The 18,121-nt window shown below is 37.0% G+C and overlaps 1 protein-coding gene across 2 annotated transcripts in view; it reads left to right on the top strand.

Annotated features, from left to right (window-relative positions):
* LOC128702280 (uncharacterized) overlaps positions 1-18,121 on the top strand; it is a 28,655-nt gene that overhangs the window by 2,906 nt on the left and 7,628 nt on the right. Inside the window, exons 2-4 of one of the 2 annotated variants that reach the window (XM_053796461.2) lie at positions 6,462-9,114; positions 12,929-13,063; positions 14,214-14,429. In XM_053796461.2, the coding sequence (XP_053652436.2) occupies positions 6,462-9,114; positions 12,929-13,063; positions 14,214-14,417 (2,992 nt within the window). In that variant the 3' untranslated portion in view covers positions 14,418-14,429. Of the gene's footprint in view, positions 1-6,461; positions 9,115-12,928; positions 13,064-14,213; positions 14,859-18,121 lie in introns of those variants that run through there. The other variant, XM_053796452.2, reaches the window with a different exon arrangement.

Below are 18,121 nucleotides of genomic sequence, written 5' to 3'. Positions count from 1 at the left end.
CCTTGTCGTAGTGATCCAGTAGTTGAGACAGACAGGAGCGACCTGTTCTAAACCCATGTTGCCCTGGGTTGTGTAACTGATGGGTTTCTAGATGGGTGGTGATCTTGCTTCTTAGGACCCTTTCAAAGATTTTTATGATATGGGATGTTAGTGCTATTGGTCTGTAGTTCTTTGCTGTTGCTTTACTGCCCCCTTTGTGGAGTGGGGCTATGTCTGTTGTTTTTAGTAACTGAGGGACGACCCCCGTGTCCATGCTCCCTCTCCATAGGATGGAAAAGGCTCGTGATAGGGGCTTCTTGCAGTTCTTGATGAACACAGAGTTCCATGAGTCTGGCCCTGGGGCAGAGTGCATGGGCATGTCATTTATCGCCTGTTCGAAGTCATTTGGCGTCAGGATAACATCGGATAGGCTTGTGTTAGTCAAATTTTGTGGCTCTCTCATAAAAAATTCATTTTGGTCTTCGACTCTCAGTCTGGTTAGCGGCTTGCTAAAAACTGAGTCATATTGGGACTTGAGTAGCTCACTCATTTCCTTGCTGTCATCTGTGTAGGACCCATCTTGTTTAAGTAGGGGCCCAATACTGGACGTTGTTCTCGATTTTGATTTGGCATAGGAGAAGAAATACTTTGGGTTTCTTTCGATTTCATTTATGGCTTTTAGTTCTTCCCGCGATTCCTGACTCCTAAAGGATTCTTTTAGCTTAAGTTCGATGCTTGCTATTTCTCTGACCAGTGTCTCCCTGCGCATTTCAGATATATTGACCTCTTTTAGCCGCTCTGTTATTCTTTTCCGTCGCCTGTAAAGGGAGCGCCTGTCTCTTTCTATTTTACATCTACTCCTCCTTTTTCTTAGAGGAATAAGCCTTGTGCATACATCAAGTGCCACCGAGTTAATCTGTTCTAGGCATAAGTTTGGGTCTGTGTTGCTTAGTATATCTTCCCAGCTTATATCGGTTAGGACTTGGTTTACTTGGTCCCACTTTATGTTTTTGTTATTGAAGTTGAATTTGGTGAATGCTCCCTCATGACTAGTCTCATTTTGTCGGTCTGGGGCTCCATGCATACATGTCTGAACCTCAATTATGTTGTGATCTGAGTATATTGTTTTTGATATGGTGACATTTCTTATCAGATCATCATTGTTAGTGAAGATGAGGTCTAGTGTATTCTCCAGTCTTGTAGGCTCTATTATTTGCTGGTTTAAATTGAATTTTGTGCAGAGATTTAAAAGCTCGTGTGAGTGTGAGTTTTCATCAGACACAGTATTTAAATATTTTCCTGTCTGCCACTTAAATTACAGGTATATATTTTCAAGACAAATTTCTGTATAATAGTGTTGCATATAACTATCAGTATGATTTGTAATTCATCTGTATCTTTCTACTTTAAAAGTTGTCTTGCCATAAATGCTTTTATAGGTTCATATCTGAAGCATTCTCCACACTTTAAACATGCACAAAGTTCCCATTTTTTAAGTCATGTGTGTTGTCTTAACTTGATAATTTAGCACATGTAATTCCTCTTTTTATGCCTTTCACTCATTTGTACACCAATTATATCACCTTTCATTTTACACCTTTCATTTGAAAGTAGTAAAGTTTAATACTCTAATCAGTCTTTGTAGGAAAGATTCTTGTATTGGATGTCATTTTTACTTACCTGCCCACCCACTGTAATCCATTCTATAATATGGAGACCGGGAGGGTGAGTGGAAGGTGATATAGAATATGTTCCAGGAATGGTTAGATGGAGGGTGTAAAGATTTTAAGTGGGTGGGACCTGAACGTCAAGCAAGTATATGTGAGAATGCAATATATTTGTAAGCAAAATAATTGACATGCTGTTTTTTTTTCTGGTCACATCTTTCCTTTTCCCTTCTGCTTTGTAAAATCCACAACCTTGTATTCCTGATCTGGCCTCCAAGATTGTAGAAAAAGTATAGGTAAGTTTATTTAGATACAGGTACACATAAATACAGTTACACAAATTATCATACATAGTAACATACGTGTAAATTACTTGGGATAAATAAAAAAAAAGTCAGTGCCTTGTTTCCAGCTAATGTGGTTGGTCCTTCATCTTCCCTTTGAATTTTGTCTACCCTTCTGTTCCTATCCATATACGTACTCTAGATCCCTGCAGCCTCCTACCTGGTGTTCAGTCACCCTGATGGTATTAACCCTTTCACTCTCTGATATAGATCTTTGTTATTTGAGGCCAGTGTTGCTTAAGTAGATCCGTGTGTGTGTGTGTGTGTGTGTGTGTGCGTGTGTGCGTGTGCGTGTGTGCGTGTGCATTGTGTGCGTGTGCATTGTGTGCGCGTGCGTACGTACGTACCTAGTTGAGGTTGCAGGGGTCGAGTCCAAGCTCCTGTACTCACCTATTTGTACTCACCTATTTGTGGTTGCAGGGGTCGAGTCATAGCTCCTGGCCCCGCCTCTTTGCTGATTGCTACTAGGTCCTCTCTCTCCCTGCCCCATGAGCTTTATCATACCTCGCCTTAAAACTATGTATGGTTCCCGCCTCCACTACGTCACTTTTTAGGCTATTCCACTGCCTGACAACTCTATGACTGAAGAAATACTTCCTAAAATCCCTTTGATTCATCTGAGTCTTCAACTTCCAATTGTGACCCCTTGTTTCTGTGTCCCTTCTCTGGAACATCCCGTCTTTGTCCACCTTGTCTATTCCGCGCAGTATTTTATATGTCGTTATCATGTCTCCCCTGACCCTCCTGTCCTCCAGTGTCGTCAGGCCGATTTCCCTCAACCTTTCTTCGTAGGACAATCCCCGTAGCTCTGGGACTAGTCTTGTTGCAAACCTTTGCACTTTCTCCTGTGTGTGTGTGTGTGTGTGTGTGTGTGTGTGTGTGTGTGTGTGTGTGTGTGTGTGTGTGTGTGTGTGTGTGTGTGCGTGCGTGTGCGTGTGTGCACGTGTTTGCATTGCATGCATGCACAGTTTTAAAAAAATCCTGCTCCATGCAGTGTGTGATGGGAACAGCTAACCTCTGATTTTGTGCTTAGGTTACAATAGTGACTCTGAGGTGTGTTCATGGTTTTATGGTTTTATTGGCTATTTTTTGGTGTCAGTTGATAGACCAGAAGGCGCACTAGTGAAATGGAGATGATTTTGGCTGGTTTCAGACTGGAAGTGGCCTGGAACAGGCATCAAAGTGGTGGAAGTATTTTATTTTTGTCAGTTTTTTTCTGAGGAAGGGTAGGGGACCATCCTTCCCTGGTTTGTTTTAAAGGTTTTTACTAGGTCTGCCCGAAATGCCTAGCCATGCTAGGCGTTCTAGTGGTACACTCTGTAATCATTATTTAACTACATGTAAACCACACAATAACCAAATTCTGTAAATTCAACATTGTAATCCTTATAGAGAATAAACTTTGAATTGAATTTTGAATTTGAAAATATGGAGGGTAAATGTTATATAGGAGAGGCCTAGGGACATGATTGATGAACAGAGGAAAGGATAACCTAGTGGGTGGAATGCCTACAGTGTTTATTTTGGTCTGTTTTTAAATTGAAACTTTGTTTAAAATTGGCCAACTTGTGGGTGCTTCATAGGATAGATAAGTGAATAGGCAGTTCTTGTGCTTGAGCTATAGAATGGTAGGTTTACTGGTGAAATAGCCAGAAATTGGGTCAGTCTGAGTAATGATACCCCATCCGTACCATGTTTGAATTACTCTAAAATTGCCTGAAAGTTGGAGACATTGCAATTACATAGTGCTCTCCTGACCATCAATTTTGTGCAAACATAATTCCATAAGTTTTCCATCAAATTTTGCATTTTGTTGTAATTGCCTTTAGAAAAAGATTACCATTTTAGAAGATAAATATTTGTTTTCAAAAAATTATGACACTGGTGGGACTTTTAATTTTGGGGACTGCTACAGTGAAAGAGTTGTATTAACGTTGGTAGAATTAACGACAATATGTTAAGTAAAAGAACACAAGTGCAACTAATGTGACATTTTATTATGGCATCGTTTCGCTCTTCAGGAGCCTTGTCAAGCCGTTACAAACAGTACATGGACACAGAGGGTACATATAGGATTCAAGTGAGGTGTAGTAGTTGTAATACTAGTGGAGGTAGTACTGTAGTAGTAGTGATACATGTGTCCATGTACTGTTTGCAATGGCTTGACAAAGCTCCTGGTGAGCGAAACGTTACCACAATAAAATGTCACATTAGTTGCACTTGTATCCTTTTACTTAACAGTTAAAGAGTTAATTCTGGGCTTATTAATGGTCTGGTTAGCCATTAGATGAACTTACATAATAGAGGGCAGGACTCAGATCTTCAAAACAGTAATGAATGATTCCCTTGAGCTGAAGACCTCCCTGGACCATTATGCATATCCTGTACTCTAAATTTTTTTCCATCTTTCCCCATTCTCCCTTCTGGTATACCCAACATCTCATCTTTGGAACTCATATGACTTTGTATAAAAACTACAGTGCTGTCTTTTCACATTAAAACTTAAAACTGAATATTTGTGGTAGCACTACACTTGCCCTATCAGCATGTACCTACACAAGAAATATTGAACCCCAACCCCACAAAATAAAAATAAACTAAGAACATTCACCAGTGATGGTCATTTGGCTTATCAGCATGATGACCTCAGACAGAATGTGATGGTCATTGTCTTAATCTTTATGCCATTATATATAATCCCTCTTACTTTGATAAAGATTACTTATGGAATGTCAGTATTAACTGCATTTGAGTGATATTAAGAAAATGTAGGAATGTTAATTTTCATCCTGGCACTTGTTATGCAAAATTAAATCCATAGGATTTTTCTGAAAATAATCTCAGTGGATTTCCTGGACCTAGACTTAGAAATTTTAGTATTTGTGACACTAAAGAGATATTTAACCCCTTGACTGTTGCAACCCCTAATCCTGAGGTGTCTCCTGGTGTCGCAAAATTTAAAAAAAAAAAAATTATTTTTTGTTATGAAATGATAGAGAATCTTTTCCCGATTGTAATGACATCAAAAAAACGAAATTTGATGGAAAACTGGCGGAATTATGCTCTCGCGAAGTTAGCAACCTCGGCAATATTTACAAAGCGGCGATTTCGCCCACTTTGAGCCCTATTTTCGGCTAATTCCGGTGTTCCAGTTGACCAAACTCATAGCGATTTCTTTAGAACTCCATTTTTTCTATTGATTGAGTACGAGAAACTGCCCATTTACCGATTTCAACTACCCAATAATATGGTCAGAAATTTGCAATTTGGCCAGTTTCACGAAAATTAAAAAATATGACAGTTTCAAAATAAGGTCCAGAATGAACAATGCAGACATTCCTGGCTCTAAAATAACATTTTCTTTGTTCATCAGTCATGTCTCAAGGCCCCTCTGATATTACTCTTGTTTTCTATTTTGAATTTTTATTCAGACAAAAAATAGAAGACTTACTATTATGCAGACTACTGCAATATTGTAATAATTGTTTAAATAACATCAACCCATTCATGACTGCATATTAGAATGGCTAGTTGGACATTTATTGGACAATGACATCATTTGTTTACTTTTGAACATCAGCAAAAATCAAACATTTCCCCTACTTTGAGCTCGATTTCCAGGTTCTTTTTATGGTAAAATCAATCAAAATCACCTCTATTTCTATAATATGTTTTCCATTTTATCAATTGAGACCAAGAAAACGAGAATACAACCATAAATATTATACGAAAATAGACCACAAAGTCGGCATTTTAATTAAAAAAAAAAACGGTCGGAGTTTTTTTTTCTCATTATGCACTGCGTGCTCCAGGATTTTTTTATATGGTGTACACTGACCACACAGACCCTTTCTCTCACAAGTGGGCCTACCAGCTTTCTCCTGCTTGATTTGAAGCCGCTAGAATTTATGAGTATGTATACGTCAAACACGGTACCTCGTAAGACGTATATATATGGCCGCGACAGTCAAAGGGTTAAGAAAATAAGTCATGTAAATTTCTGGCCTGATACTTGCAGCACAAAAGAAAAACAGGTATACATTTGTATCATTGTGTATTAATTTTTGTATATCTGCTGTAACTTCTTTGTATGGCTCACAAGAAATAAAAAGTTAATTTTAATTTAATTATTTTTTAAGCTCGGTCATCTAACTCATTCCACATTCTGTTCTTACATTGTAAACGGTTTCCTGATGTAGGATGGATTGACTCTGGTAGGTGTGTAGCTTCCATTCATGTACCCTAATTTTGGTTCTCTGCTGGTATAGTTTGTCTTGTCTTCACCTCAGGGTATTTTGTATGACATGATTATATCCCCTATTGCTCTGTATTGCATTTCTCCAGGGGCAAGAGATCTACCTTGAGCAATCTGTCCTCATTGTTTAATACTTGCAGTGTTTGCGCAGTATACTTTTGCTGTTTCTTGGTTTTATTTCAGAATTTTCTTAAGGAATTATTTATTTACTTTCAGGAGACTTCCCTGTGGAATATATCCCCCAGGTGGTGAATTTCCACCAAAACCACCAACAGATGCCACACCAGTGTCAGAGAATGATGATAAACTCTTCTCTGTGAAGCAGCGACACACTTACTTCCAGCAAGATACAGCCATTGTGGATCCCAACTCGAAAGCCAAAAAGGGGGTGCAGCTTAGAAAGTCAATTTCTCTTACTCAGCGTTTCAAAAACTCTCGTATGACAGTGCGTCTAAGACCAAGACAAGTTTTGTGTTCTAAATGTCAGTCTATATGTAATGAGAAGTCAGAAAATGTTAGTGGAGCAAAAGGTCAAAGAGCAACTGAGCCACCAACAGCAGCTAAGCCAGTTACTGAAACTCGTGGTAGTACCAGAAGTTCACGTGACAGGAATTCCCAAGAGCAACACAACAGTGGTACATCCTCCCAACACAGAAGAGGAGAGCGATCTCCACAGAAGAATGTGCGACTGGTTCCTAAATTAGTAAAATTGAAACCAAGTGAAATAGAGGCTGCTACAAATAAGGGAGTAAGCTGTCTAAGAAAAGGTTCACAGACTCGCAGTACACGAAGTGATTCGGACTCGTGTGATAGTGAAGTAAGTGTTGGCTCAAACACATCTTATTCTGTGTCGGGAAATAATAGTGCTTCAGATGGCAAAGTACCAAAGTTAAAACTATCTACCAGTCTTTGCGCAGCTGAATCAGCAGAAACAAAGCGAAAAGGTCGCATTCCAAAGATGACTATATCAACTTTTAACCTTGCTTTACAATCTAGTGAAGGCTCCAAGGAAAATTGGGAAAGTGATAGTAGTGAAATAAGAAACCAGGGTATACCTAAGATGATATTATCCACTTCAGGAATTGTTTCTGAACCTGTCAGTGATAAAAAAGATAAAGATAGTGGGAAAAATAGAAAACAGTCAGATTCAAGTGAGGCACAAGTTGATGCAAAAGAATTAAGATTAAGATCAGGTAATGTGCATAAGTTGACGATCACAGCCACTGGATTTCAAGACTTTGGGGAGTCTTTAGGTGATAGGGTATCTCCCATACCAAAATTAACAATTCTTCCATTGATTCCAAAGAAAGAATGTCAAGAGGAGAAGATCTCTAGTGATGTTAAGCATCATAAAATAGGTAAAGGTTTCTTAGAAGATACTCCTACTGAGAAAATGAGTTTAAGAAAAAAGCGTTCTTTAGGTTCAATGGAAGATCTATGGGATGAAAGTGTCTTTGATGAAACTGCAAAAAAGCACAAAAGAGAAGAGGCAGAAGAAGGGAAAGAAGGCAATGACTCGCAGAAACTTATAAGTGAAGACAAAGATGTATTAGAAGGAGACAAACCAAAAGCTACACCAGTCCTAAAAATTTCTTTTGGACCAGAGGGGAAAGGAACAGTCCTCAAAATCCCATCCAAGAGTACTGTTGCCACTATTAGTACTCCTGAAGTAGATACAGAAGAAGAAATGACTAAAAAATATAAAGACATGAGTGCAAAAGCAGCTAAAAAAGCATTGAAAAAGGCAAAAAAAGAAGCTCAAAAGAAGACAATGCTTGGCGGGGCCTCGCCTGCATATATTGTGGGAGGAATGTCTCCAAGGTTTGGGGGAATGTCACCTCTCAGACTTGGTGGCATGTCCCCAGCAAGGTTGGGTGGTTTCTCACCAGCAAGATTTGGTGGTACATCTCCAGCTCGCTTTGGAGGCATGTCCCCTGCCAGAGCTGCTGCCGTTGATCTTTCAACTCGTGATTTGCCTCCAAAAAAGCATAAACATAAGGTGAAACACAAAAAAAAACATAAAGATGAGCGCAGGCATAAATCACCAGAAGAAAGCAAAGCCCAAGTTGAAATTAATGATCATAAGGAAAACTCTATGCATTTACCAGAGTCCATAGATCCAGACATTCCTATTGAAAATATCACTCCCGATTTACAGTGGAATGCATCTGAGGGAAATGAATATCCTATTGACCAGTCTTCACAATCAGCTCTTAATTTTAGTCAATCCAATTTAAATTTGCAATCTGCTTCCAACTCAGGTATACCTTTGCAACCTTCTCGACATAAGCTTTCAATATCCATAAAAAGAGTAAGTAATGCTAGTTATGTGGCATGTGATTCAAGCCATTCAGATGGAGAAAGAACTGTTACCCCAACGAATCCTGTTTGCCACGAAGATGTTGCCGAAAAAGCCCAAGAAATGGCATTTGAAATGGACCGTATCAGACAGGATAGATCTCAAGCTGTACCATTTGAATCAGAAGAATATGGTAAAGATGCATCTTCAGAATTGCTTCAGTCTTATGAATTGGAAAGTGCCAGAACAGAAAACTTGCCATCGTTAATAGATACAATGGAAGAGAGAAGTGATAGGCCAACAGCAACAACTTATGGGATGGAAACTCCAGAGCCTTCCCTTCCAGGCAGTGACTCTCCTGGGAGTGATGATGCATGTAATGGAGTAGTTCCTGACTTTCCAAGCAGTGCTCCAAATATTGAAGGACTTGATGGCCAACCAAGTGCTGCTCTTTTGATGAAACTCAGCTGGCAAGAAGTAGAGCAGTGTGAGATTGGAGAAGGAAGAGTTATGGCAGTAGGAGATGTTGTATGGGGAAAAATACATGGATTCCCATGGTGGCCAGCAAAGGTAAGATTTTATAATTAAAAATGTTCAAATTGTTTATTTTTAAAACATTTTATGGTACATTCAGTACAGTATAATAATTTGAAAAGCCCATTTCTATCTTAAGTCTGTTTCTTTGTAGATATTGATGAATATCTATTTCCTTGCAAGTTTACAATGTGGTTGACATATTTTAAGAAGAAAGATTTACATAGGTTCTCCATGGGGAAGTGGAACAGAATTCTTCCTCCATAAGCCATGTGTGTCATAAGAGGCAACTAAAATGCCAGGAGCAATGGGCTAGTAACCCCTGCTGTATACATTACTAAATATAAAAGGAGAAACTTTCGTTTTTTCCTTTTGGGCCACCCCGACTCGGTGGGATATGGCCAGTGTGTTGAAAGAAAGAATTTATGTAGGTAGTTTACAGTGAAGGTTTACAATGATTTGTAGTGCAAAGAGAGCCACTATCATGCCTTGGCATTACGGGCAGTCTAAACTTAATACATTACTGATTACTTAAACACTAGACATAGAAAACATAGTTTGATAAGGATGCACTAATTATACAATAGGTTATACATCTATTAAATATTTGTTATTCAACATTTGCATTAGGTTAAAATATGAGAATTTATTGTACACTTAGAGCATTTACTTGTGGGGTTCTGAGGCTAGTGGAGTATTTGTTATTCAACATTTGCATTAGGTTAAAATATGAGAATTTATTGTACACTTAGAGCATTTACTTATAGGGTTCTGAGGCTAGTGGAGTAACACAGTGACCAGTGATATTTTGAGGCAGTGGAGAGTGATTTGTTAGCTTTGTAGGTAAAGCTAAATACTGAGTATTTAGTTTTGGGTGGGTAGGTGGTTTTTAAGAAGTCTTGAATTGATGTACAGATAGGGTTCCTTTGGTATTCACTGGTAATGAATTACAACTTTTTGGGCCCTTTATATGTACTGAGTTTTTACATAGTGTGAGATGGACACAGGGAACATCAAAGAGTGATCTGTGTCTTGTGTTATGGTCGTGTGTCCTGTTAAGGTTGGTAAGGAGAAGTTTGAGTGGAGGGTTTATACTGTATTTGAGTGGTGTTCTGTGTATGTAGTAGGCACAGTAATAAGTATGGATGTTCTTTACGGTGAGTAAGTTTAGACTTTTGAATATTGGTGGAGTATGCTGCCTGGAGTGGGAATTTATCATTCAGGCATTCAGTTTACTGATATGCTGTATTATGGATGATTTGTTTAACCAAAATGCTTTGCATATTAGCAGATTTCTTTTGTGCATTCCAATGCTTTCTTGCATGTAAACTACATTACTTGTAATGCACAAAAGAAAAAACTGGTATCTGTATAAGGATAAAAACTAACACAGCAAAAAAACAGTTGATCATAAATAGCACGTTCAGTTAGTTTCAAAAGGAACATGAGACTAGAAACAGGATGATAGTTTGACATGTTTTCTGAATCAAGGGAAGGCTTTTTGAGGAGCAGGTGAATCAAAGTCACCTTGATTGACCGTGGAAAGTATCCACTTTGAAAATTATGATTGCTCAATATGGTTATAAAAAGAACTGCACTCTCATGTGTGTGCAAGGTCTTTGAAACATTTATAGAATCTAATGCACAGTATAGTATTAGAGCTCATGATATACCCCAGAAACCCATCTTTGCCACTTATAGCAAACTGAGAAAAGTTAATCTGTAATGTATCAAGAGACAGAATAATTAGAGAACTCTGTACTCACCTTAGTTGGATCCAAGTCTAAATGACTATTCTCTATTTTATCATGAAAACAGCACTAATCAACAAAATTTAACTTTTTATCTGGTTCAGAAACCAGCTTAGTTGTTTTAACCCTTTCACTGTCCATCATGTGGACCTACATCATTGAGGCCAGGGTACCTGAGTTGACAGAATGAAAGGCGTACTACTAAGAATTTGGTCAAAGGAAACGGTGGAATTGACTTAAAATAGAACTCGTCGGACAAAATTGCCAATGCATAAATTGTGCCAAGACTACTAATTTTGTGCCTGTGTAATTCCATAAGTTTTCCATCAAATTTTTGTACTTTTGGTGTCATTACCTTCAGAAAAAGATTCTCTACCATATTAGATTAAATTTTTTTTTTTTTAATCTGGACAGTAAAAGGGTTAAACTAACTTATGCACTAATGACATAAGGGTTTTGAAATCCTATGGTCTTTATTTTGGCCATTTAAAGTTGATATTCAGTGTGGTGCATGCAATGACAGAAACAAATTTTTCTTAATGCAAATTCATTATATAAATGCATAACATAAATAACAGAAATTTCCCTACAGTCATACATACATACTGTACATATTTACATCACAGTTATCAGTTTTTTGCACTTGTGTTCATTATTGCTTTCCTGCACCAGTGTCCAGCAATAGTCAGCCCTCAGACTAATTGCTGGGTTTACTTAATATCTCTTCTCCATGATGACTATGTCTGGTGAAATCATTCACCATGGTGTTTTATTTCACAGAAACTGTATAGGTTGGAGTAAAACTTAAGTTCAGATTTGAATTCGGCATCCCAAAATTAGTTGGAAACACGTTTTTAAACATAAACTGAAGCCATTGTCAGCCAGTGATAATCAGAGAAGGCTGAGGTCAGCTGAAAAACAGAATCAGAGGTAGGTAAAGAAGACTCAAATATACGACCAAGTAGGTCATTCACGTGGGTGAACAAGAGCTAATTTCCATGACAAGATTCGTTTTTTTCTCCCTAGTAATATTCAACCTTTTGAGCTGATATCCTGTTCATGACTTCTAAAGGGCTTCTGTATAATCAGACCATGATTCAGGAGTATGCACACACAATCTGCACAATCAGTGCTTTGCACACCTATGAGGCCTATGTAGGTGGGCAAAGTCATGAATCAAGATTCTTTTAATGATCAAAGGATAGAACTTGCTAGACACAGCCACAAGAACAAAACACCTCATTATGAATCTTTGCTAACTGGTCAGCATACAGAGCAGATGCAAATACCTTGCCCAAATATCTCTCCTCATCTTAGCAACCTGATCCAAATCCAAGTTTCTGTGTATATTTACGGAAAGACATGCGCTAACAAGGAGGAGGCACTGAAATATCAAGACAAAGTAATGATACTATAATCAGACAGAGTAATATCGAGAGGTATTACTTCAGCATCTTTATTGTTCTGAGAATTGGCAGCAGAGAGAAGCAAGTCCAATATATGACCACCAATGAAGATGGGTGATACCACATTATTCTCACAATTATTCCAAAGTATTAGCTCCAGAACCTGCATGAATAGGCTTCTGCTGTGGACAATCAATCCAGTAGTTAGTCATCACACACAAAAAGTTGACAACTCGTCTTTGCAAAGGATTCAATAAGAAAACTTAAGCTCATTAAAAAACAGTATATGAATGAATTGTAAGGAGAGCAAACAGGAAGGAGGCTAGTGGGGTTATAGTAATGAAAAGATAGCCTTCATCTTTGAATGGGAAAAATTTATTAGTACAAAAAAAAAAAAGTTTAATGGGAACATATTGTAATAGGAATGAAACAAGCTCAGTCATACTGTGTTTTAAATGTTGTGTTGTCTAGAGGGTGTTTGATCAGGGCATATAACCTCTGGATATGTAGCAGCAGATGCAGATGAATAGGTAGTAATTCAGTTGAGTGGGTAACTACTGTAGCATTTTTTGAGATTTGAGGTTGCTCTTTGGTAAACAGATTTTAATGTGATTTATTATTATTAAGGTTGTTACCATTATTAAAAACAAATATATTGCACATAGTCAGCCTGGTTATTCTGTTGCTCTGAAGGTGATGGCAATTCGTGTCTTACGTGAAGGAAGTGGTGACACTAAGTGGCAGCAGGCTCATGTTAGTTGGTATGGCTCCTCCACATCCTCTCTCATGCCAGCTAATACTTTGCAGCCCTTTCTTCAAATGTTCAAGGTGAGACTACCATGTGTATATATTGTTATGCCTAGCTTCCACTTGGAATGAAAACATTATAGTCACTTAGAAATAAACAAAATATTCTGGAAAACTTTAATAATTGGCTGTATTCCTGCATCAGAATGGAAGAATGTGTCTAAAGAACGATGACTGTTTTCCCTCTACAAAAGTAGAGGGAAAGATGCAAGACAAGCATTAAGCTTAATTAAACATACAAGAATGATAAGAGAGTGGAATAAACCATTATCAGCTAGAGAATGAAAGAATATATACTGTGCTACATATATACCTGTACATAAAATTTCTTTTGATTTCTTAAATTTAGATACAGTACTTAATGTAATGTGTAATATGTCAGTCGAGTCCTTGGCTATATAGCATTACATTACTATTTAAATAAAAATCCAGCAATTTTTGTGAACTGAATATAATTTTGCATTATCTGTTTTTATACCCAGTTAATACCCTATGCACAGTTATTCTTCATTCCCTTATAAGAGAATATAGAATAAGTGAGAATGGGAGAACAAAATTTGGAAGTGGAGAAAATGGAATAAGCCATCAAGGGTGGGGAAGGAGTACTGCTGTTTTTTTTTTGCTGTCTTCTAATTTCTTCACACCATGCATGATCTCAAATATGGCATCTCCACCTCCTCCTCCTCGCAACTTTAAACATTGTTGCCTTGCATCCAATTCTTGTGTTAGTTGGGAATTCTGATGGGTAACCATTCATAGTGTGTTTCATCGAGCCTGAATAAAGAAAAATATTTAAATCACATACAATCACTGCCTCTAATTTGATAGAACATCCCTTTCTTACAGAATTGTTTTTTCATGGTAGTCATTCATTTGTCAAATTTGTATGTACTGTATGCTTAACAATTTGCAAACAGGTGAAATTATTTACAAACATTATCTCTCAGTCCACAGCAGGATTAAAACCTGCACGCCTACAGACTCAGATCTGGGATCTGGCTGAGTGGCTAAAGTACTGTTCACTTTGATACAGAATGTACAGGTTTGAATCCTGCTGTGGACTGAGAGGTAATATTTGTATGTATATTTACATGCTGTATATGTTAAAGCATAAAATGCCTACATGTGCACCTAATACCCAATGCAAAATGTATGAAGCTCAATTTTTCAGATGAGGTATAACAAGAGGAAGAGGGGGCCATACAGAGAGGCTATCAAACAGGCAACAAGTGAAGCTGAACAAACTCAGTCTAACGACTTTGAATTCCAAGACAGAGAAGACGATCACCATCTTCAGCAACAGCAGCAACAGCAACACCAAACTCCAGAAAACCTGCTAGGTGCTTCTCCTCGGGAGGTGGATGTTGTCAGCTGAGACATGTATATGGTAAGACTCAGAATGGGTTAGACTTTCATCTTGTTTATTGAAGAAGCAAATAAGCTTTAAACATATACTTACTGCAATAGTCCTTAAATAATTAATTTTCATACAATGCTATACAAAATAATTTCCTGTATCAATGATAGTCCCTGTGGTGCTGTTGAAAAATACAGTTGATGTGGAGATTACCTTGTGCATTCTTATTTTGAATTTCTGGAAAGTATCTCCTTTGCAAATATTTTTACTTGAAGTTTAATCTAAAATATTGCAAATAAATTTGATGCTTATAAAAATTTACACACACACACACACACACACACACACACACACACACACACACACACACACACACACACACACACACACACACACACACACACACACACACACACACACACACACACACACAAACACACAAACACACACACACACACACACACACACACACAAACACACACACACACACACACACACACACACACACACACACACACACACACATACATATATACAGTATATATATATGTCGTGCCGAATATGTAAAACTGGTCAATTAGCAAGAACTCATTTAAAATTAAGTCCTTTCTAAAATTTTCTCTTATACGTTTAAAGATATATTTTTTTCATTAATGTTAATGAAAAAAATTTTAATTTTGCACCAAAAGAATCTTAGAAAACTTACCTAACCTTATTATAACAAGAGCAATTTATTTTAGCCTAACCCAACTAAATATATATTAAATACATTTACAATAATTTAGTACTAAACAAACACAATCAAATATATTTTTTCGTTCGGTTCAGAATGATTTTGGCGAAATTATTGCATACACAAATTTTCACTTGTCTTATATGGCAAGATGAGCGTTACTATTTAAGCCAAGATCGCAAGTTCTGCCTATTCGGCACGACGTATATATATATATATATATATATATATATATATATATATATATATATATATATATATATATATATATATATATATATATATATATATATATATTTATATATATATATATATATATATATATATTTATATATATATATATATATATATATATTTATATATATATATATATATATATATATATTTATATATATATATATATTTATATATACAGTGGACCCCCGGTTAACGAACTTTTTTCATTCCAGTAGTATGTTCAGGTGCCAGTACTGACCGAATTTTTTCCCATAAGGAATATTGTGAAGTAGATTAGTCCATTTCAGACCCCCAAACATACACGTACAAACGCACTTACATAAATACACTTACATAATTGGTCGCATTCGGAGGTAATCGTTATGCGGGGGTCCACTGTATATATATATATATATATATATATATATATATATATATATATATATATATATATATATATATATATATATATATATATATATATATATATATATAGTAATTGTGAAAAAGTATAGTCAGCAGGTTTATTTCCTTAGGAATTTGTCTTAAACATAGTTTTTTTTTTTCTCTTTATATCGAGTTATTTGCAATGAAAATCTTTCATAATGTTATTGTTGAAATTTTATTTTATTGTAATATAGGATTATTTCATAAAAATCTTTCAGTTTGTAAATATTTCATGAGTAATGTTTCCTCTACTTTGTTCTGTATAAAATGTTTTTCACATTTGCAGAAATGTGTATGGTTTGCATGAATTGATTTTAGTACAGACAGTTCATGTCCACATCAAGCATGTACCCAGATAATACTTTCCCAAAGACAAAATAATCACCAGAGATTTTCTGTACATGTATTACATAACTCATTCAGTGTAACTGTGTTGCCAATATGCTAGAAAGGCTGAACCCTGCGTGAGGTTATAGTACACTGAACCTGGGTACTCATTCTTATGTCAATAAAATATAGTAACTTACGTTAATGAACACCGAATCAAGGCAACTAACACAAGCATACACACCACACCAAAGTTTCATGATTTTACTCAGTAAATGATTACCAATGTTTTAATTTGACTGTGATATAAGGAAACATAAGTCATAAGAAAGAAAGGGACTCTAAAATTAATTCATAGTAAGTGCAGAAGAGCATTTATCAGGCATAAAAGGTGAACAGGTAACACCAAACATAGGATACATAATGAGGGCATTGTATTGCACGTTGAGTGTGTTCTCTAAGGTCATCATTAGCACTCTTGCAGCTTTCATATTTATAGGATACTCTGCTGAATTTTGAGGATCCCAGTTGCCATATGTATTTATTTTCTCATACCTTTTTAGTTACATGATGATTTACCAAACTGTGATTTTCCAGATGACCGGTAATTGTAGGAGAGTAGTGTGTGTGTGTGTGTTGTCAGACTCCCTGTTTTGCACACATCTATTTTATTACTACAGTATTGAATTAACTTCATTAAACAATTATATGGACAAAATGGATAAAGTTTATAAAGGTTTATGAATTGACACCAGCTAATGTAGTGGTCGTTCAGTGATTTAGCTGTTATGGCAACAGTTGTCATTATAAATGATGTAAAAGGCCTGAGGTTTTGAGGATTAGCAGGCAGAAATAGTTATTGTGTACAGAGGATCTGCTAAAGTGTTCCAGGTGAGAAGGGGGGCAAGAGAAGAGGGAAACTCGGAGGCTAACATTAATATGCAGGCCTGAGCCAGAAAAGAAAACCAACTGCATTCTTGCTACTCCCCAGCAACTGCCCATGACAGTGTGTGTGTGTGCATGCATGTGTGTGTGTGCATGCATGTGTGTGAATGTACATTCCCCATGCAATAGAGTACATACACATTCATGTACATGCATGCATGTGCAAAACAGTGTAATTATTCAAGGCAAGGTGACCCAAAAATGCATTCACTATCAGTTGTTCAATAGCTGTCTTGCCAGAAGTGCACGGATATCACAGTTCAAGTGATTTGCCAAGCTGCATCATCCCCGTGCATTCTTCAGTGTGTGTGTGCACTGTGCTTCCCACCCCCTGAACTTGAGTCTGGCAAGTTGCTTTCTTTGAATTCCTGTATAATTGTTACTTTTCTTACACTGATAGCATGCCAAATTTCAGAAACCACTTTGTCTCCACTCTAGTCAAACACTCACACATGCCTGGGGGATGCTCAAGCTCCTACCACTTAAAACTTAATTCATCCCTTCCCTTCAACCCTTCATGAGATATCTCCTGTGCCACTTTCAATCCATTCCAGATTTCTAGTAATCCTCCACCTCCTTCCTTTAACAATCATTCACACAATGTAATTTTGACTAATGACCACAAAAAACTAGGACTCTTTCCCCCACTTAATGACAGACTTCTGTTCATTTAATGACCAAATTCCAGGCTTCAGGCCTTCTTCTCTGGTCTTCAGTAATGACTCCTTCCTTGTATGACCAGATAATGTTTATAAAAATGCAGTATTATCACCTGGCATGTCTCCACAGATGGGACTAAATCAGCTGTTTCCTACCTCAGCAGTCAACAGACAGTTTTCATATGCTCTCTGCATATCATTAGTTAAAATGTGAGGAAAAAGGGGATAATGTTTATAAATATATCTGAATTGTTTAACACCTTGGGAGAGACAGGACATAATAATGTCTAAGAGGAGCATGTCATATTGAATATTATACCTCCTAATACTTCTTCCCTTTACCAGAGATGGGACCATTGTTTAGTAGAGGCATAGTGGTGTTATTTTTCCCCATT

The sequence above is a fragment of the Cherax quadricarinatus genome, chromosome 37 (assembly GCF_038502225.1).
Source record: "Cherax quadricarinatus isolate ZL_2023a chromosome 37, ASM3850222v1, whole genome shotgun sequence".
Taxonomy (NCBI): domain Eukaryota; kingdom Metazoa; phylum Arthropoda; class Malacostraca; order Decapoda; family Parastacidae; genus Cherax; species Cherax quadricarinatus.
The sequence above is the reverse complement of the archived record's forward strand: the minus strand, read 5'-3'. Positions and strand labels throughout refer to the sequence as shown.